General features: G+C 41.9%; 1 protein-coding gene across 6 annotated transcripts in view; it reads left to right on the plus strand.

Annotated features, from left to right (window-relative positions):
* The window catches only part of MORC4 (MORC family CW-type zinc finger 4), a 42,961-nt gene that overhangs the window by 9,161 nt on the left and 10,991 nt on the right, over positions 1–22,809 (plus strand). For 2 of the 6 annotated variants that reach the window (XM_031945259.1, XM_031945257.1), the window contains exons 3-4: positions 7,839–7,937; positions 10,141–10,268. Coding sequence is in view for 1 of the 6 variants with exons in the window: in XM_003774710.4 (XP_003774758.2) it covers positions 22,157–22,198 (42 nt within the window). In the remaining 5 variants the exon portion in view is untranslated. Of the gene's footprint in view, positions 1–3,847; positions 3,952–7,393; positions 7,415–7,838; positions 7,938–9,571; positions 9,664–10,140; positions 10,269–22,004; positions 22,199–22,809 lie in introns of those variants that run through there. The other 4 variants (XM_031945258.1, XM_031945260.1, XM_023506872.2 and 1 more) reach the window with 4 other exon arrangements.

The following is a 22,809-nucleotide window of genomic DNA, read 5'->3' on the forward strand; positions in this document are numbered from 1 at the left end:
TCCCAGATACAGAGCTCCACAGGCTCCACGTATCTCTGGCTCATTGCTGGTCATGCTGGGAAGCCTCTCTGGTAGTCCCTTTTGTGCTTCTGACCTGTTTTGATCACTGGCTTTGACACTATCCATTACCCTCTTCTCCTGGACATTTTAATGATCTTGCTCTCCTCCTATCCATGCTCCCCTTCTGTCTTCCTCCAAGTCATGCTCACTGGCTCTCATTGTCTCCCAGGACTCTTCATCCTTTATATTATTTCACTTGGTTTCCTCATCAGTTCCCATGGATTCAGTTATCATCTCTCTGTTCATGATTCTCCCATCTCCTTGTCCAGTCCTAAATTCTCTCAACCTCCAGTCTGGCATCTCCAAGCACCTCATAGACATCTCAAACTGAATGTCTGCTAGACGTCTTACCCTAAACACGTCCAGCGGGAACTCGGTATCTGTTCTCCCCAAAGCTCCCTCTTTCCAAATTTTCCTGTTACCATTTGGCGTGCACCATCCTCCCATCTCCCAGTTTTAACCCCTCACTCTCTCATCTCCCCATATCTAGTCTGATGCCAAATCCTATTGATTTTACTTTCACAATATCTCTCAGATGTACCCCCTTCTCTTCTCTGGCACCACCAACACTGATGCAGACCCTTATCGCCTCATACCCGGACTACTGCAATAGTGTTAAGTCCAGGCTAACTCCCTGGAGGCCTCAGGTTCAGCCAGAGTCAGGAGAAGTAAAAGTCCTTGGTCTTTAGGGGGAGAAGCAGGCAAACTGCCAGGAGTTTTGCCAAAGATCTCTTCTCCATTCTGGAGTCCAGAATCTCCACCTCTCTCCTCCTCGTCCTGCCACCAAGTGACAGTGGCTTCCGCCACTTCACTCCCCAGTCCTTGCCTGTGGTTATCTTAACCCCAAATACTGAGCCAGCACCAATGGTGAGAAGGGCCATTTCCCAAACATATGCTAATAGTCATTGCCTCATATTGAATAGGTAATTAGCCGTAAGTGCTCGCTTGTCTGATTCAAGTACACCTTTCATAGTTTCAGCCCTTTACACAATAGCTGTATACATACAGACAGAAACACACACACACACACAAAAATATATACTATATATCAGGGGTCCTCAAACTTTTTAAATAGGGGGCCAGTTTACTGTCCCTCAGACTGTTGGAGGGCCGGTCTATAGTAAAGACAAAAACTTTGTTTTGTGGGCCTTTAAATAAAGAAACTTCATAGCCCTGGGTGAGGGGGATAAACGTCCTCAGCTGCCGCATCTGGCCCTCGGGCCGTAGTTTGAGGACCCCTGCTATATATGATCGTCTTCCTGCCCCAAGTCTCATCCCATTCCAGTCTCTAAAAGAACCCGTCTGCCCATGTCACCTCCCCCAGTCCCAGCATCCTCTCACTTAAACTCTGGATCCAATGTAGAATGCCCTGCTTTAAAGCTCTCCTGCCTTTCTATTCTTTTCACACCTGACTCCTCCCCACCCCATGTCCTCTTTGCTCCAGTGACAGTGATGTCCTGGCGACCCCATCTCCTGATTCAGGGCATTTTTCCGGGTAGGCCCCATGTCTAGAAGACTCTCCCTTATTCCTGTCTCCTAATCCCAAATCTGAATATAGGAACCCCCCACTCCACCCCTTTTATTTCTAGTACTTCCCTCTGGTGACAATTTCCTGTTGATCCTTTCTAGAGCTTGTCTGTGCAAGTTATTTGCATGTTGTCTCCCCCCTTTAGACCATGAGTTCCTCTAGGGTAGGGCGTCTTAAACTTTTACCTCATGATCCCTTTTCTCCTGAGAAATTTTCCTGTGATGTGATCCTGAGTAAATAGGTGTATAAAGAGGTTTACAAATGAAACATTTACTGATAATAAATCACAAAGAAATGTATTTCAAAACAATTCTCTTGTATACATATAATTTTTCCATTTATTAAAGATGAAGGCAAATTCACATACTGATAAGATGGATGTGCTTGTTTATTTTTACATAAAGAATTAAATCTTGCTGGAATATTTGATACCTTTTCCTGCTGCCAAATTTTTCACAACACCCACATTCAAACACATGACTCCATATGGGTTCAAGACACACAGTTTAAAAAGCTTTGCTCTACGGGCGGGCCTGGCTTTTCCCTTTCTTTGTATCCCTAGTGCTTAGCACACTGCCTGGCACATAGGAGCTTCAGAAATATCTACTGGCTGCTTGAATTCCAGGATGGAAGTCAGTCAGTGTACTTTCTGATTGGATTTCTTGATCATCGTTTAGTCTTGAGTAAATCTCAGATTTTTGCTAGAGTGGGTGTTTGGGAACTGGTGGCCATCTTGACCAGAAGAGGGATTGACTGTGAAGATACTCCCCCCCCAACCCCTACCCCACGTGCAAAAAGAGAACATATCAAGAGGCAGTAGAGACGGTATTGATGTTGGAGTGAGAGGACACGGGTCCACATTCTTAACACTTGCTATTGTGTGACCCCAGGAAAAGCACTTCCCCTCCTGGACCTCAGTTTCCATGTCTGTAAATGGAGAGGTCAGACTAGATGGCCTCTGAGGTCCTTTCCATCTCTGGATCTAGAAGCCTATGTGTTGCCTTGGGCAAATCCCTTCCCCGGACCTCAGTTTCCCCATCTGTAAAAGGAGAGGATCAGCCTCAATGACTTTTGGGGTCCTGCCAGTTCTAGATCTCTGATTCAATGAACAATTTCTTTCTTTTTCCTTTTCTTCAGCCAAGTTCTCACTATCATACTCTTTTTGAAGCATCTGCTACATCTTTGTTTGTGTAGCACATGTTCCCAATTGTAGGGTGGGAGGAAGAGGTTGGAGATGAGAGAGAGCAGGGAGGGAGAATCCTCCTCCTCTGGGTGGTCAGCTCTTCCATTGCTGCCAATGGGGAAATCAGAAATCCTAAAAGCCGGTGCCCTTTTTCTTGAGAAATTCTTAGCATTTTGCACAGAACAAGCACATTTGTCCAGTGCTTATTTCCTGAATGTTAAATGCATCATTTGTGAACAAGAATATTTTAATAATTCAATTTTATTTTTGTTTTAATTTTCAATTTTAGTTTACCTTTTGTGTTTACAGTATCTTCATTGTAAAAGGCATCTTTCTCCCCTGTAAGACATCCCTTGTAACCAAAAAAATTGGAACAATCTATATATCAGGGCTCCTTAAACTTTTTCCACTCATGACCCCTATTTGCCCAAAACATTTTTATGTGATGCCAGGTATATAGGTATATAAAATAGGTATACAAAGCAGCCATTTACTGAGAAGTCATAATTTTGTGAGCCCCGCATTCAGTTCCATGACCCCATATGAGATTGCAAACCACAGTTTAAGAAGCTTTACTATGCAGTCTGACTGTGTATGCAATATTCCATGCCCATAATCCCACCACCCTTTGCAAAACCATTGATTTGCTAATGTCTTCTTTGAGAATTAGCTTGGCTACTATAATTATTCCACGTACCTCTTCCTTCTCTCTATTTTCTTTTGCTACGAAGAAACATTTTTAACTGTCAATAAGACATATGCCTTAAGTTTCCTTTTCCGACAGAGGGACTAGGCTAGATGGTACCATTGCCAGCCTCTTGCTCGAGCCCCTTTAGCCCAGGGGCATGTGTGTGTGCCAGGTGGGTATTAGGGCAGTGGACTCCAACCCTCACATCAAACAGAGCCGTTGGGTGGCTGCTTATGGAGCCTGCAATGAATGATGAGCTCCTTGTTAAAGGGATGGCCCTGCCATCAGGCCACTAGGGGGCTGAAGCAGCCAGTCCATGTTCCTGAAGAGGCCCTGAGAACCCTTCAAGAGCTAGCACAACTTTGACAAGCTTCTCCTCTCTCCCTAGGGAGTAGCCTATTTACTGGGAAAATTCTGAGGTGGCACAGCACTTCCCGTTCTGGCATCTGTGGCGTCAGACAAGACTGAGCCAAGCCCAGGCCTTTACACATAGTAAGCGATTAATTAATAAGTGTTTGTGGAATTCCTCCTTCCGGCCACCTTGGTTGATGCTTTGGGTTTGCTGAAATGCTTTTTTTCCTTCTCTTTCTCCCCTAGTCTCTGTGGCCTGGGACACTGGCTGGCTGAGTAGGTCGAGAGGGGAAGCACAGGGCTTCGTGGGCTAAGGGTATTAAAGCTGTAAATGACAATTAGCTGAATTTCCCTCTTAGTTCGGAAAATGGGCGGGCGAGGGCCTCAGGCACCTTATCTGCCATAGGTCCGGTGCTTGCCCTCGAGCAGAGGGCCTTTCATGTAGCTGGTTAGGTTCCTACAGTCAATCAGCAAACGTACTAATTGTGTGCCAAGAACTAGGGAGACCAAGACCAAAATGAACGAAATATTTGGTCCCTGTCCTTAAGGAGCTTCCATTGTGGATGTAGCCCATGTTCCTATAAGTATGTACAAGGAAATTTGGAATAGAAACCCGGGGGTCGGAGGGAGCATAGGCTCCTAGTTCTAGAGTTGACAGAAAACTGAGGTCCAGGAGAGGTTGCACAGATTGGAAACATGGAGGACGAATCCCTTCCCCTCCCTGAGCCTGAGTACGACAAAGAGGTTGGACTTGGTGGCCTCTAAGGTCCCTTCCAGCTTGAGAACTAGGATCTCCGTGACCATACCTTCAGTCACATAATAACTGAAATGAATAATAGCTACTGATTTGTAAAAGAAGCAGTTGACTTAATGGGCTTTAAAGCTAGCTGCCCTGCTGTGGGTGTAAAAGTCTTGTGCAGAGTCCACATAGGTGGGAGAATCTTCTACAAATGGGTGGTTCTCCACATGCTCCTGACATGTGATTGCCTGTGTTTGCCTGAAGCCCCACAAAGCTCTAGGCCAGAGACACCTTCAGTGAGATCCGTGGCCACTCAAAAGTGATTGACATGATGAGCCATAAGGGGAAAAGTCCAGGTGATGGGAACCGCTTAGTGCCCAGACTCTGTCCCTGGAGACATGCCATAGGATGAGCAAGTTAGCCCATCATGGGCATCTGAATTGGACAGGCCCAGAATTCAACCAGAGGAAGAAATGGATGGGATCACTTGTTGGAAACTTTCAGTGATCCCAGCCTGCGCAAAAACCATATCCTTTTCTTGCTGGTGATGCTCCAGGGCTGCAAATCGCTCAGTACCATCGTCACCGGAACTCACGTGGTGTGGCTCAGAGGGTGACAGAAAGACACATGGTGTGGAGAGGGATGGGGAGCTTTTGTCGAAAGCACCTCCAAAGGAAAGGAATATGAGTGAACAATCACGTGCTGCCTTATAATTTAACTCAGGGAAGTCAATGAAGTCAGCTGGAGGGAGGACAAACAGAAAACAGAAGCTGGCCCAGGACACATCCCGGCATGACTCCTCATACTTGGGGAGGAGGGGGGCAGGGAGGGCGATGATGGATGAGCCAGAGTAAAAGGCCGAGAAGTTACAGTAACATGGCATGGGGGGAGACATGGGAGGGGAATAGTGTCGAGGAAAACCGGGCAGGAGACCAGCTGGGAAAGGTGAGGCCCCCCGGGTCAGAAGCAGTGCATCGGGATCGAGGCCGGGACCGAGACAAGGCCCGAGCTCCCACAGGGTAACTTCATAGAGAGCACTTGTGGTGGGGCACTGGGGTCAGAAGCCAGATCACAAGAGTGATCAGGAAGTGGGTGGGGAGGAAAGAGGCCGACAGGGGCTGTTCTTTGTAGGGGTTTAGCAGTGAAAGGAAAGGGCTCGATAGCATCAAGGAAAGGCTTTTGTCGAAGGATACGGAGAACCTGAGTTTGTAGCCGGAGGTTGACTTGGGCTGGCCTCCTAGGAAGTAAAGGTTGAGGTGAAAAGCTGCCGGCTTGAGCAGGCCTAGAGCCGTCATTTGGGAGGTGTTCCTGGGACTAAGACCTGACCAGCCGGAAGCCTAGAAGACTTGTCACTTGTGGGTAGAAATGGTTTTTTGGGGGGAAGGGATCTACCCCTGTCACTTCCTGCACAAGAAGCTTGGCCACCTTTTCTGTAAACGAGAGCTTAAATGACTGGCCCAGGGCCCTACCTATAGCAGGGAGACTTGTCAGAGGCTGGGCTTGAATCCAGAGCTCCCTGATTCGTAGAGCCCCTCTTTGTGGAAAGGAAATTCCTTGTTTACCACTTAGGTCCTTCATCAGGAAAAGGCAGTTATGCGCCTCTTTTGGGGCAACTAGGTGGCCCAATGGATAGAGCATTTGCCCTGGAGTCAGGAAGGCCCAAGTGGAAATCTGGCTTCATATGATAGCCAGGTGACCCTGAGGTAACCACTGTCTGCCTCAGTTCCTCATCTGTAAAATGGGGATCATAATAACACCTACTTGCCAGGGTTGTTGTGAAGATTGAGTGAGATAACATGTATTGCACTTTGCAAACCTTAAAGTATTATATAACTGCAAAATTCTACAAATGTATCCTAGAATTATTGATTTAGAACTGGAAGGGACCTTGGAGGTTGAGTTCAATCCTTCCTTTACAAGTGACTTGTCCAGAGTCACACAACTAGTGAATGTCTATAGCAGCTTTGAAGTCAGGTCTTCTAGAGGATCATTGGACCACAGATTCCCATTCTAACGGGGAACCTTAGAGGCCACTGAGATCAACCCCTTCATTTTACAAATGAGGAAACCGAGGCCCAGAGTGATTAAATGAATTGCCCAGATAGTGCTTTTCTAAGGTAAGATTTGAACTCGGATCTCCCTGTCTTCAAGGTCTACCATCTCTACTGTGCCACCTAGCTGCCAAGGAGGAAGGGCAAACAAGCTTCTGGACAAGTGCCCTTTTTCTGCAGGTACTTGTGGTATAAAGGAAACGGTCACTCTGGATTTCCTGCCACTCAGTCACTGGCCTTGTGAGCAGTTTGTTGTGTTCAGGGGCGGGGCAGGGAGAGAGGACAGAGACTGTCTGATCTCCCAGCTTGTCACTGACCTTGGGCTCCTGAGACAGGCAGCCTGTGTCTTTTGGTCGGCCTCGCCCGTGATCTATTTGGGTTTGAAAAGGAAGGAACAATCCAGGGATTAGATGTGACTTAAACAGAAATGGAGGCCGCTCTCAAATGGCATTAATCATGTCAAGAAAGGGAAAATACTGTACCCTGCTCTCCACACCCCCTCCTTCTCCCCCCCCCCCCCCCACTATTGACTCAGCCACGTTGCACAGGCCCTGAATAATCCTTGCATCCAGACTTTTTCTTATGGCATGGCTTGGCCTGGGGCTGGGGTCCACTGCTATTCATGAGCCTTGTGGCCGGTGCTGGGGGAGGGGCACGCCAAGCACCAGGGCTGTAGGTGAGCTGCTGCCTTGCTGGGCACACCATTTGGGTCAGGGGTGGGGGGGAGACAGAGACCGAGTCACAGAAAATTTCTGCTTGATTTCTAGGCTGGACTGAAGAGATCTGAAATCTGTTCTATTGATCATCTGGCTTGGTAACTTGATCTTTGTCAATCCCTCACAGCAGGCCCGGGATAGGACAGCCTCTAAACTTCCCATGAGCCTGCTAACCAGCCCCACCCTGCAACTTGAGCCGACTTTATTTGAGCCTCTGTCAACGCTACTCCTTGAATCTTTTCCACAAATGGCTCCACGAGGCCTGAGAAATTGCCTGGCTTGGTGGTGCCAGGATCCGTGAACTCCTTTAAACTTCCACCCAAAATCAGTTTCCAACATTACGTTTGCCATCTCGCGTGTGACCGGAGAAGGCCATGGGCCCCTGTCTCGGGGCTGCTCAAAATAGCAACAACAGCTTGCTTGTCGACTCTGTTAAGACACCAGAGAGGCAGGCACCTGTCCCTGAGCCGGGTAACTATGGCCAGCCCCTGAAATCCCCCTCTCTCTGCTATTTTTCTTCAGGTTGACTCGAGCTGCCCTTATCCAGAAGCTCAGTGCTCGTTGGAAGGAGAAGGCATCCCAGAAAAATGTTTCCAGCTCCGCCGCAGCCAGACCAATAGTGTGAGTCAGATGGGCCACACCCACAGACAGGAGAGGGGAGGAAGGAGCGTGGCAGGGAGGGCATGCACAATCACTCTCAAATGATAGTGGTCGCCCAGAATCCTTCCGTCTCACTTTTCTTTGGTCCATCAATTAACAGGGTTTTACTAAGAGCCTTCTATGTGCTAGGAACCGTGCTAGTCGTTAGAAATACAGAAATAAAACAGCCCTAGACACCGGGACCTTGGATTCCACAGGGGGAATGTAGAAATCAACAAGCTTTTATTAATTACCTACTGTGTGCCAGGCACTGTGTTGGATCCTAGGGATACAAAAGAAAAAAGGGGAAAAACTCCTACCCTTAGGGGGAAATGTGTGGGTGCACACATTTGTACACAGGCTGGTGGGCTGGTGTGGAAAGAGAGGAATAAGCATTTATATAGCACCTACTGTGTGCCAGGCACTATGCTAAGCATTTTTCCAATATCTTATTTGATCTTCACAACCTTTAAGGTAGGTGCTATTATGATCCCCATTTTATAGATGAGGAAACTAAGGCAGGCAAAAGTGAAATGACTTGCCCAGGATCATGAAGCTAAAGAACTCAGGTCTTCTGAGCCTGGAAAGAAAAGAGACTGTGGATAGCAGACTTAAGGTGATTGCTGGATTGAGCTCAATTCCATCATGGCTAATAAATCTATCTGAAAACTCAAAAGGAATTCTGTCAAGCTGTTTCGGGTTAAATGCCTGGTAATTGATGCGGGAATTCAACAAGTCAGAAAGAGAACAGCTGATAACAGATGCAATTCCCAGAAGCCTCAGAGAAGAGACATTGTGATACACACACATACCCCAACACACTCCCCGGAGAAGGTCACCAGGATATACAAATATAGGAACCTGATTTTTATAGTGAAAGGCACTTCAAAAAATGTTTCCCTCCATTTTTTGCCTTTGAAAGAAGCCTGCTCTTAAAATCCCCCCCTTCCCTTCGTTGCAGAGGTGGGGGACTCGGACTGCAGAATGCTGCATGCACTGTCAGATGCAGTGACTTGCTTCCTATGAGAGATGCTGGGCTGGGTAGGGGAAAGGACGAGGTGATACTTGAAAACAAAGGTGATTTTAAAAGAAAAGATGCATCTCTCTCACTGAGGATGCCTGTATTTCCATAGGACCATTTTTTCTGAGGACACAGGCCCTCGGGACAGATGTCATTTTTGTGCGAGCACTCGCTATTTTTTTGGCCTCATTTGAGATTTCTAAGAGCCCCTTAGAGAGACCCCAGGGAAAAACTGCTTGAAGATTCTAGCCTCCAGGACTTGATGTGGTATTTTTGAGCAGATCGCGTTTCCTGCTTGAACCTTGCCTCAGTTTCCTTCTGTTTAAAATGAAAGGGTTTAGACTAAAAGAGCTTCTGCCTGTGACCCCATGACCTTATGATAGCACCCCACAAAACCTGAGTTATGGATGATATTTCTTTAAGAAAAAAGGACGTGTGTGTGTGTGTGTGTGTGTGTGTGTGCGCGCACACGCGCACGCATGGTGAGGGGAGAGAGTGGGGTGGGAGATACTGCTCTGGTGACTCCTGTAAATGTATTTTTAGCCTGGCCAAGTGTCAGGCAAATTGACACCATGGGCCCCAGGCCTTGCTGAGCTTGTCGCCGCAGGGGCGGGGCAGAGGGAACTGGGGCCGAATTTGTTCCTTCTTTGTACTTTTGGGAAATTGATTGTGGCCTGTTTGCATTAGGTAAGGCGTTCTCGTTTCACTGACTCCAGAGCAGGGTTCTTATCTTACTGTGTTCATAATCTTTTTTCTTACTGAAATAACACAGGGAGCCGTTGGGGGGGAGCTTGTAAACTCCTTGGGAACGAGCTGTCTTCAGAGATCCTGAGGCCTTTCCGAATTGTTCAGGACATGTCTGACTCTTTCTGTAATTTTATATACATATATATATATATATATATATATATATATATATATAATGATTATATATACATATGTAGATTTATTCATATAAGCAAATATGTGTGTATGTGCGTGTGCGTATGTATATACACACACAGATACACATACACACACACACACGTTCATTAAACAATCAAGCTGATGGTTACAGGATGTTTTCCATACAAAAGCAACGTCCTTGTGTGTGATTGGCGATGCCAAAGTGAGTTAGGAGATGCACAGCTGGTATATAACTCCCTCTCCCGCTCCTTCATGCAGTGGGGCTCTTGACCAGATCCAGGGACAGTGGGAGAAGTGTCTCCATGGATGCAGCTTCCTGACAAGGCTGATCCGTCTCGCTTACCTGAGAAGTGTTTCTCTTGCCTTAATCCCCATCCAAGGTACAGGTAAGAACCCCCGTGGCGGAGACAGCGGCCGGCACCGTGTTCTTTCTGCCTCCGACCCAACCTTCAGGACCCTCCTGTCTGCCATCTGGCTTCCTTAGACCTAGTCAACCTTTTGTTCCCTATTCTTTAAAAAACAACTTTTGATGATGACTTTTATCTTTCGAGTTTAAGTTTACTTCTCCCTTCCAGACTGAAACCTCCCTTGTGACCCCCAAAAATCAAATTAAGTCAACATTTATCGGAGAATGTATTGTAGGATCTGAGGTCTAGATCTGGAAGGCATTTCAGAGGCCAGTGTCCTTTTACAGAGGAGAAAACTGAGGCCCAGAGAGAGAAAATGATTTGCCTAGGATCACACCACTTCTAAGTGTGACATATGATTTGAACTCGAGTCTTTCTGATTTTAAATCTAAGCCAACAGGCTATTTCACTCCATTCTGTCCTGGAGAGCCATCTGGGAGCTAAGAGAATAGGTGAATCTCTCAGGTGGATTCTCATCTGACAAAATATGCCACCTTTTGTCCTCGTGCTAATAGTCAGGATTTTCTCATCTTTCTCTGCCCTAATTCTCCATCCATTAAGCATGAGGTAAAACTCCTGCTTCATTGTACATTTACTGTGTATTTATGTATCACCATTCGTGATTTTGAGCATGTTTTCCTGGAAGTCATTTACAGTTTATCATTTTTTTGAAAATCATGTTCTTTGACAATGTAGCCATTGGAAGATGACTCTCAGTGTTATGTATTTGTGTCGATTCCCCGTGTATTTGGAGGATCAGACTTTTATCAGTGCCATTTAATGCAAATGTTTTTCCTACTCAGTTTCCTTTTAATTCTATCTTCATTGATTTTTATGATACATTTTTAGACTTTATGGAGCCAGATTGTCTCTTGTTTCGTTAAGAATTCTCTACCGGCTATGGTTGTGATCTCACTCTTTTCTAGCACAAATCCTCTCACCAGGTCAGCCGACTGACACTCCCCTACACATGACAGGATCGTTTCTGCTTTCATATCCTTACTGAGATTCATTTTGCCTTCTGCCTATCTCAGTTACCCCACTCCGAAACTCAGTTCAATCTCAGCTCCTCTGGAAAGGTTTCTCTGGTGTTTCTGGCTAAGATTCTTTTCTTTTTAGACTTTCTGAAACTTTTTTCCTCTATCAGATATTTTGGGATGTGATGATATACTATATTGAATTGGTTTCTGTATCTAGAATTCTAAAAGAGATTATAAGCACTTTTTTGTAGTTATTCAATCATTCAGAAATATCCTAATCCATGGCTCTGTGGAGCAAAGACCTCATCTAGACCAGAACTTCTTAAACTTTTTCCATTTGTGACCCTTTTCACCTGAGAGTTTTTTACACAACCCCAGTGTAACTGGGGAATAGGAACTAGGTATACAAATCAAACATTTACTGCTGACAAACCATAAAGAAATTTATTTTTAAAGAATTCTTTGGTATATGTATAATTTTCCCATTTATTAAAGACGAAAACTCATTCACTTCCTAATGAGATGGATATGCTTGTTTATTTTTACGTAAAGAATTTCATCTTGGCAGAATATTTGATACCTTTTTCTGTTGCCACATTTTTTTACAACCCACACTTTCAGTTATGGGATCACGATCCACAGTTTAAGAAGCTTCGCTCTAGAATTCTGTCCATGAGATTTTCTTGGCAAAGACACCGGAGTGGTTTTGCTATTTCCTTCTCCAGCAGATCACCTCTTCTCAGAACTCTCCACTACCATGTGTTTATCTTAGGTAACCCTGAATAGCTTAGCTTATAGTTTCATTTACTTACTCAAGCTCCTCTGCCAAGACAAGGAAGTGATCTAGGAGGAGGTGAGCACCTTTAGGACATGGCTAACTCTTCTTATGGTCCTCACAGTGATAGGCACCCCCCCAAATGGAAATGACTCTAGTTACCTGCTGACTGCAATCCTCTGAAGTTTTATTGCAGAGACTGAAAATAAGAGTAAAGGGCAGTCGTTTTTGGTTTTGTTGCTGTTGCTATTGTTGGGATAGGGAGGAACTAGGATATTGGGAGTATTCTAGAAAAAGAATAATCTTAGTGGCAAAAAGAAACAATGAATCATGTTTAGTTTTAGTTTGGGAAAAATAAAGCCAAGCTAGAGGTCATCCAGAAGAAGATAACCAGGATGGTGAGATGATGAGGGTTTGGAAGAGGGGGAGGGAGGACTGAAGTAGGACATCATATTAGTCCTCAAATATTGAAGAGTTCTATATAGGAAAGGGAATAAATACATTGTTCTGCATGACCAAGAGGACAGAACTAGGGATGGTGGGTAGAAATTATAGAGAGGCAGGTTTTATGTAAGAGAAATCTGCCTAATAGTTAAATCCTAGATTACTGCTCATCAGGGAGGGCTTAGAAGAGGTTTCTCTTCAGTTCTGGACTAAACTGGATGACCCTGAAGAAAGAACACTTAGAGCCCTTAGATTCTGAGATTCTATGCTATTATTCTATACAAATTATCTAAATTGTTTTCTCCTGGATTTTTTCCTCCTCTGCTGTCATTTTCCAGTATATCTCTTCCTGCATCGTGGAACCCTTTTATTTTCAGATTCCCAAGACAGTTATTTTTTTTTCTGTTTATTAAAAAAAAACAATAGAAAAAAGAAAGATGGAAAAGGAAAATAAGATGAAACAAAACAGAACATTGTCATGTGCCCAGCAGAACATCAGGGAGGATTCGAAATATTTAACAATAAATTTCTAGTTCAAGAAAGGCTATATAATAGTAGAAGAAATTATATTCGTGAGTGCTCCATCTTTTTTTTGCTTTCTTGTAAGTTGTTCTTTTGTTTTCTGCTGATCATTTTTTTTACTTTATTCTTTTTTCTCTTTCATCCTTCCCATCTCCCCCAAGCATAGATATGTTGAATAGATATATGATATGCACTTGTACACACACACACACACACACACAAACACACACACACACTCATACCCATCCACTGACTCACACATATATACATATATCTATATACACAGTTATATAGAGTGACATACATACAAATCTATATATACTCAGACACACACATTTACCTATATGTAAACATGCATCTAAAACTATATATAGTATGGCTGAGATAAAATGTAGATTTCTTTCTTGATTGAATCTTTAAGTTTGTCTAAGATCAATGATTACTAGCCATACTTTTTTAAAATCCAATTTTATCCAATAAATTCGACTCCTGCTCCATGTTATAGTGTTTGTATCTCTTCTTTCCTATCCCTACTAACTCTTCTACTTAAATTCTGCTCCTTAACTTGCCTTGCTACTATCTAACCTCTTCCCACCCATAGATTCCTCCCTTGTCTTCTTCCCCACCCCCTTTGCTTCCTTCTCCTCTATTCCTCTTCCATTATTTCTTTATAGATTTTGGAGTGTGCTATACCCTTTCTGGTACATACCAGGTAGTGTTGCCTATTAAACCCATTCCTGATATTTCCTCAATATTTCCTGATATTGAGGTTTCAGAACTATGAGCCCTGCTCCCCCCTCTAATGCCTCTGAGTCTATTCTTCTGTACCTCATTTGTCGAAAACTTTTCTTTTGAGCTATCCAATTACCGATGTTAATCTTAAACATATGGTGTACATTTCCATGTAAACAAACATAAACAGTTTGTCCATGTTAAATTCCTTGAGATTAATCTTGGATATTGGCTTTTATATATTAAATTTTCTTTTGAGTTCGTGTTTGGTTGAAAGTATGTTCTGAAAATCTGCAGGTTTGTTGAATGTCCATTTTTAAAATTTAATATTATGGATAATTTTGCTGGCTCTGATATTTTTGGCCACAGACCTAGTCCTTTTGATTTGCTGATATATATGACCAGCAGTCTTTTATTGTGACTACTGATAAGTCTAATTGTACCATATTTGAATTGTTTTGTTCTTGCCTCTTGCAAATTTTCTCTGTGATCTGGGGGTTTTGCAATAATATTCCTATGTATTTTCTATAAAGGATCTCTTTGAAGTAGGGATCAGGAGATTTTTTCTATTTTTGCTTTCCCTTCATGTTCTATCAGTCCAACACAATTTTCTTAGATTATTTCTTGCATTATTATGTCAAGATTCTATTTTTGATCACAGCTTTCAGATAACTCAATTATTTTTATATTTTCTTTTTTTTGATCTGTTCTCCAGATCTGTCATTTTTTTGTATAGTTCATATTCTGTTCTATTTTTTTCATTCTTAATATTCTGTTTTGTTATCTCTTGTTCTCTTATACCTCCACTCGCTTCCCATTGCCCAATTCTAATTTTCAAAGAGTTATTTTAATTTTTTCTTGTTTTTTTCCTAAAACCAATTCTTAGATTTATTAATTAGTTCAATAGTTTTCTTAGTTTCAATCTTATTAATCTCCTTTGACTTTCAGATTAGGGGTAAATTATTTTCATCTTTTTTTTTTTTTTGCTAAGGCAATTGGGATTAAGTGACTTGCCCAGGGTCACACAGCTAGGAAGCATTAAGTGTCTGAGGCCAGATTTGAACTCAAGTGCTTCTGACTTCAGGGCTAGTGCTCTATCTACTGCACCAGATTATTTTCATCTTTAAGACTCTATTTCTTTTTCTAGGTGGGCAATTTTTTTTTTTACCATAACCTTGTTTTTTTTGGATGTTTTTTTCCTCAGTGTCTCTCATTTGATTTTTAAATTCTTTTTTTTAAGTTTTATAAATTCTTTCTGAGCAGGGAATCATTTAAAGAAGCTTTTTTTTTTTTACTTTAGTGTTCGGGGGATGGACCATACTTGTATTTTTATTCCTTCCAATGAAGAAATTCAGTTAACCAATACAGATTGGCAACTGTTCTGTAACTTGGAGTCTTGGAGAGCTGCTAGAGCTCAGAGAGGTTATTGGAAATCACATTGTCAGTAGATGCCAGAAGCAGAATACAAACCCAAGTCTTCCTGACTCTTAGACATCCTGTCCACTCACACAATGTGATGCCCCTCACTACTCCATCATTTCATCATATGATGCAGTCATTTCATTAGGTTCATTTATCACAACTTACTTAGTTGCTCTTCCAGATGACTAACCCCCTTCTACTGGCAACATACACACACCTAGAAACAAAGAGCATTGCAATGAATATTTTGTTATATGAGAGGACTTTGCATTTCTGTCCTCGTTTTTCATGAGGTACATGAGCAGTAGCAAAATTGCTGGTTCACAGGCTATGAAGAATTTAGTGATTTTTTTCCCCTCAATTCCAACTTGCCTTTACTTTTTATTTCTTTTTTTTATATTACAGCTTTTTATTTACAAGACATATGCATGGGTAATTTTTTTTCAGCATTGACCCTTGCAAACCCTTTTGTTCCAATTTTTTCCCTCCTTCCCCCACTCCTTCCCCCAGATGGCAGGTTGACCAATACATGTTAAATATGTTAAAGTATAAGTTAAATACAATATATTTTTACATGTCCAAATAGTTATTTTGCTGCATAAGAAGAATCAGACTTTGAAATAGTGTACAATGAACCTGAGAAGGAAATCAAAATGCAAGCAGACAAAAACAGAGGGATTGGAAATGCTATGTAGTGGTTCACACTCATTTCCCAGAGTCCTATTGCTGGGTATAGCTGGTTCTATTCATTCTTGAACAAATGGAACTGATTTGGTTCATCTCATTGTTGAAGAGAGTCCCATGCATCAGAATTGATCATCATATGGTATTGTTGTTGAAGTATATGATGATCTCAGCATCACTGTTCACTCAGTATCAGTTCATATAAGTCTCTTCAGGCCTTTCTGAAATCATCCTGTTGGTCATTTCTTACAGAAAAATAATATTCCATAACATTCATATACCACAATTTATTCAGCCATTCCCCAACAGATGGGCATCCACTCAGTTTCCAGTTTCTGGCCACTACAAAGAGGGCTGCCACAAACATTTTTGCACGAACAGGTCCCTTTCCCTTCTTTAAGATTTCTTTGGGATATGTTGCCTTTACTTTTTCCAGGATGTTCAGATTAATTCACAGTTCCACCAACACTGTATTAACATATGAATTTCCACTCTGACCTTTCTCCAGTGTTGAGTATTTCCATTTATTGGTCTTGCCTACTTGATGTACCTCAAAGCTATTGTAACTTGCCTTTTTCTTATTAGTGATTGGAGCATTTTAATTTTTTTTATTTATTTTCTTATTATAGCTTTTTATTTACAAGATATATGCATGGGTAATTTTTCAGCATTGACAATTGCCAAACCTTTTGTTCCAACTTTTCCCCTCCTTCCCCTCATTCTCTCCCCCCAATGGCAGGTTGACCAATACGTGTTAAATATATTGGAGTATAAATTAAATACAATATATGTATACATGTCCATATAGTTATTTTGCTGTACAAAAAGAATCGGACTTTGAAATAGTGTACAATTAGCCGGTGAAGGAAATCAAAAATGCAGGTGGACAAAAATAGAGGGATTGGGAATTCTATGTAGTGGTTCATAGTCATCTCCCAGAGTTCCTTCACTGGGTGTAGCTGGTTCAGTTCATTACTGCTCTATTGGAACTGATTTAGTTCATCTCATTGTTGAAGAGGGCCACGTCCATCAGAATGGATCATCATATAGTATTGTTATTGAAGTATATAATGATCTCCTGGTCCTGCTCATTTCACTCAGTATCAGTTCATGTAAGTCTCTCCAGGCCTTTCTGAAATCATCCTGCTGGTCATTTCTTACAGAACAATAATATTCCATAATATTCATATACCACAATTTATTCAGCCATTCTCCAATTGATGGGCATCCATTCAGTTTCCAGTGTCTGGCCACTACAAAGAGACCTGCCACAAACATTCTTGCACATACAGGGCCCTTTCCCTTTTTTAAAATCTCTTTGGGATATAAGCCCAGTAGTAACACTGCTGGATCAAAGGGTATGCACAGTTTGATATCTTTTTGAACATAGTTCCAAATTGCTTTCTAGAATGGCTGGATGTATTCACAACTCCACCAACAATGTAGCAGTGTCCCAGTTTTCCCACATCCCCTCCAACATTCCACATTATCTTTCCCTGTCATTCTAGCCAATCTGACAGGTGTGTAGTGGTATCTCAGAGTTATCTTAATTTGCATTCCTCTGATTAATAGTGACTTGGAGCATTTTTTCATATGGCTAGAAATAGTTTCAATTTCTTTGTCTCAGAATTGTCTGTTCATATCCTTTGATCATTTATCAATTGGAGAATGGCTTGATTTCTTATAAATTAGAGTCAATTCTCTATATATTTTGGAAATGAGGCCTTTATCAGAACCTTTGACTGTAGAAATGTTTTCCCAGTTTATTGCTTCCTTTCTAATCTTGTCTTGCATTAGTTTTATTTGTACAAAACCTTTTCAATTTGATATAATCAAAATTTTCTATTTTGTGATCAATAATGATCTCTAGTTCCTCTTTGGTCATAAATTGATTGGAGCATTTTTAAATGTGGCATTATTAGCTTTCTACCATTTCTATTGGGAAATGGCTCTTGCTATATTTATATTTGCTTGCTATATGGCTCTTCTTGTAGGAGATGGATAGGGACTAAATCTGTCAGTTCATTGAAATAGAGAGCTCCCAAAGGAGGAAACACCCCTTACTGATTTGTCTGCAGTATGTCATCTTAGCTGCCTGGTGATCTGCAGAAGAAAAATGACTTGCCTTAGGTCAAGCAGCCAGTATGTATGAGAGTCAGGACTGGAACTTTGGTCTTCCTAGCTCCAAGGCTAGCTCCCTCTCTCATTTTCAACTTTTATCCAAGATCGTTTGGTATAAAGATTTCCCTGTAATTGACTGTTTCCCTTATTCTAACTGCTACATTTATTTTGTTCATGCAAAAGCTTTTATGTAGTCCAAATTTTCTTTTACATCACTCATTTGGTGAAGAATCCACCTCTTCAAAAAAAAAAAAGACCTTCTCATATGGCCATATACAGACAAGAGTAAGCAGACCCTGAAAACCTATCTACAAATAATATGTGGGAAAAGAAAAACAAACAAACTGAATGTTTTTAATGATCAAGCATGGCCTGGGAAAACCCCTTTTTCCCTTCACTGTTGAGGCATGTGGGGAGTGGAAGGCTTGTGTCAGCTAATTTTTTGAACTACTTTTGTTTAATTCTTGTTACAAAGTCACTAGGTTGTGAAGGGAGAGGGATAGATTCAGAATAGAAACAAAAGACATAAATAAAGATAGGATAAACATTTTTTAAAACCCTCTGATCAAAATTATGAATGTACATTCATTCATTTTCCTCTTGTGTTTTTTTTTAAAATAATGTGATGTTTCATATTTAGGTTGCATGTTCACATGGCACTTTTTGTGGTATAAGATGCTGTTCTGAGCATAATTTCTGCCAAAGCACTTTAGAGTCGGTCCAGCTGTTCTCAATGAATAGAGGATCCTTCCCCTGCTGGTTTGCATTCTTGATTTAATGAACATTAGGTTATTGTGCATTTCCTTATGCAGTTTATTCCAATCTAATTTTCCATCTTTTAGCCAATATCAAATAGTTCAAATGATTATGCCTTTAGAAAATAGTAGGCTTCTTTATTCCAGCTTTTTCTTCATGATTTTTCTTGTGATTTTTGACCATTTCCTTTAAATTCATCTTATTCTATGTAGTTCTGCAAAACTAGTCAGTTATTTGGCATTGCACTGATTTTATGGATAATTTCAGTGATAATAATATCATTTTTATTATATTGGCACAACCTAAGCAAGAACAATGGCTAGCTCTCTACTTACTTGAGTCTTCCTTTATTTCAGGAGAATGCTTTGGAATTGTGTTTCCAGAAAGCCAAAGCATCCCTTGGGAGGTTAAGTCCTGGATATTTTATGGATTTTGAAGTCATTTTAAATAGAATTTCTGTCTCGCCCCTTCCACTGGGTTTTATTAGTAATACAGTATCTTCCAAAATTCTTGGTGCAGTTTTAAGCTTAAATATCTCAAATAGCTTAAAACTAAATGTAAGTTTTAATAGCTTTACTAGGTTAAAGATACATTAAGACTTTGGGGACAGCTTGTACGTGGAAAGGCTGGGACTTTTTGTGAGCTTATTTTAATTGTATTTTACTGAATTTAGTCACTTTTCCCTTTTGTTCACATCCAACATAGTGTCTGTAAATTGAAACAATTTGTCTTATCTTGTCCTATGCTTACTCCCCAAGAATTATCTTTGGGGCAAACAGTGAGCTTAGAAGACTGCCTAAGATATTTTGTCCTGATGTAAAATGGAGTTACTAAACTCAAGAGTAGGAAACTGCCTCCAGAGATGAGAGGCTACAGGCTTCCTGGCCTTTTTTTTCTTTATAAGATCTTCTTTGATCACTGAATAATTCAATTTCAAAATGGAAACATTTTTCCCTTTTCACATTTTCCTGGAGAAGTTTACCAAGGTATCTCCTCTGGTGTTTCCTCCCCCGACCTCCACGGTTTGATTTAGTATCCATGCTTCTCTGTGGCCATATTGCACCCCACATAGGGAGAGTGCAGGGGTCCTCTCAAGGGACAAGGAAATGTACTTTTTTCATCTAGCATCTAGTATAGGGCCTCACATTTAGTGGGCACTTGGTCAATATTTGTTGACTTTTATGTGGCATCTCATTCTCCCCTCTTCTAATGTTCCCATGGTAAGCTAGCTTTATTTTGAAACATCTCCATCACCAGTAATGAACTGAACCAGCTACGCCCAGAGAAAGAACTCTGGGTGATGACTAAGAACCATTACATTGAATTCCCAATCCCTATATTTATGTCCACCTGCATTTTTGATTTCCTTCACAAGCTAATTGTACAATATTTCAGAGTCTGATCCTTTTTGTTCAGCAAAATAACGGTTTGGTCATGTAGACTTATTGTGTATCTAATTTATATTTTAATATATTTAACATCTACTGGTCATCCTGCCATCTGGGGGAGGGGGTGAAAAATTGGAACAAGAGGTTTGGCAATTGTTAATGCTGTAAAGTTACCCATGCATATAACCTGTAAATAAAAGGCTATTAAATAAAAAAAAGAAACATCTCCATCTTTTTCCCTTTCATCCTTTACCTACCCAGAAATATCTACTCGTCTCATTGGGAATTACCACTGTTGCATAGATCCTGATCCCTTCTTTCTGGGGGAGGATCTTAGTCTTCTGTATCATGAGATAAAAGGGATCTTCAGATTCCATCTAGTCCAACCCCCTGATTTTACAGAGGAGGAAACTGAGGCCTAGGGAAGAGAAGGGACTTGCCACTTGCCCTTTACATGTTGTATGAGAAACAGAAGCCGAATCCAAGGGCTGCAATTTCCAAAGCAACGCTTTCTCCCTTGGTAATTTTCTTCCTTTCTCTTATTCTTATTTTGAAGCATAATGAGAAGGGGCTAATGGAATTTTAAAAAAAATAAGAGAACAATCCAGAGCAGAACAACAGGAATAATTCATGCCAACAAGCAGTAAACAAGTAGCTGGGCTGCGTGATGCCCAAGGCCCTTTGCCTCCCACACAGCCTCCAGGAGCAAGGCCCACATGTGTGCATCAGTATAATCTCAGTCCCTGCCCATTGCCCACAGTGCTTTCCCCTCCACATTGATATTGCTATTCTTCACATCCTCAGGACAGCACAGCCTAAATGCCAAATAATCATCATCAAATAGTCACGTAATGTTCCCAAGCAAAGCAAAATAAATCTGTTAAATTACAGGCATTTGAAATTTTGAAAAAATTGTTAGCACAGCATGCACATCTCCCAAAGCTCCCCCACGAGTACACAGAGTAACAGAGTGTTACTCTTCACTCCTGAATATAGCCCTTTAGAAAAACAGAGGCCATCATAAATGACCTTTGCTGACCTACTCAAAGCGGGGGGATATCTGGTTCTACGTGCATATGCTATTTTCTATGTGTATATACTGTTGTCAAGGGCCTCTGTTCAGGGAAAAAAATCCCACAAAAAAAATATTGATTATGGAGAAATAGAAAGCATCATATTCACTATGATGGGACTTGGGAAATGCTTCTCCAAAAGAGGGAGAGCATTTATTAAGTGCCTGGTATGTTTCAGGCCCAGTGCTAAGAGACAGTTCCTGCCCTCAAGGAGTTTACAATCTAATGAGGAGATGACAAGCCCTAGACAGGAGAAGTTAGAGAGGATTGACAGAGAGAAGGCCCTAACTTTCTGGGGATCAGTGGGGGAAAAGTTCTTGCAAAAGGTGGGATTTTAGCTGAGACTTGGAGGAATCCAGGGAGGCCGAGAAAGGGAGATGAGAAAAGAGAAATATGGGAATAGGAGCCAGCCAGGGAAAATGCCCAAAAACAGGACATGGAGTTTCTGGTGTGAGGGGCCGCAAGGAGACCAAGTACATGGGGCAGTTACCGGTGGTGTAAGGTGTAAGAAAATCAGAAAGCTGACTGGGGTGGGGGGCACTTAGGGCTTTCAAAGACCAATGAAGATCCTGGAGGGGATCCTGGAGTTTATTGATTGGGAGGATGCTTCAGAAGGATCATTTTGATAGTTGAATGGAGAATGGAGTAGAGTGGGGGAGAATGGAGTAGAGTGGGGAGACCCCTGAAAGCAGGGATATCAACTAGCTTCTTTGTAATATTCTGAGAACACGGTGATAAGGGCCTGTCCCCGTGGCAGTATCGTGGGAAGCGTACAAGAGATGTTACAAAAAAGTAACAAGTCTTGGCAACTGATAGTCCATGGGGCGGGGAGAGAGTGAGGAGTCAAGGATGACACTTAGGTTTTAAGCAGAGTGACTTGAAGGATAGTGCTGCCCTCGATATAACAGGGGAGTGAAGAAGAAGTTTTGGGGAGAAGATAGAGTCCGGTTTTGGATTTGTTCAGTTGAAGATGTCTTCTCTGAAGATGGCAGTTGAAGATGCAAGAATGGAGGTGAGCAGAGAGCTTAAGCCTATATAAGTAGGACAGAGGGGTGTCCCAAAACCTAGGGAGAAGAAAGTAGCAAGGAAGGGAAACCCATTGACCATACAGACAACCTCAGATGAAAAAGGATGAGGACCAAGAAAATGCCTTCTTTGATACCAAAATAATCATTGGTCACTTTGAAGAAAGCAGTTTTAGTCAAACGATGAATTTGTAGACTGTTGAGAGAGGAGAGGGGAGAGGGAGTGAGAGTGAATCAGAGGTATCAATTGTAGGTACCTTTTTCAGGGAGCTTGGTTCTAAAAGGGAGAAGAGATATGGAATCATAGCTAGTGGGACTAAACAGATCAAGTGAGGTTTGTTTTGAGGATGGGCAGGGGACGGGGGAGACACAGGCCTGTGCAGGAAGCAGCCAATGGACAGAGAAAGAAGTTAAGTTCTGGGAGGGGGACAATCTGCCAGAGGAGACTGAATGGAATGGGGATCCCTTATGAAGATGGACATAGTGTTGGGAGGTATCTGGATGATTTGAGATGAAGGGGGAACCAACAGCAAATGACCTCAATATTTTTCTATAAAATATGAGACAGAGTTCTCATCTGGGGGGGAAAGGAAAGCTT

This window comes from Sarcophilus harrisii, chromosome X (genome assembly GCF_902635505.1).
Source record: "Sarcophilus harrisii chromosome X, mSarHar1.11, whole genome shotgun sequence".
Taxonomy (NCBI): Eukaryota; Metazoa; Chordata; class Mammalia; order Dasyuromorphia; family Dasyuridae; genus Sarcophilus; species Sarcophilus harrisii.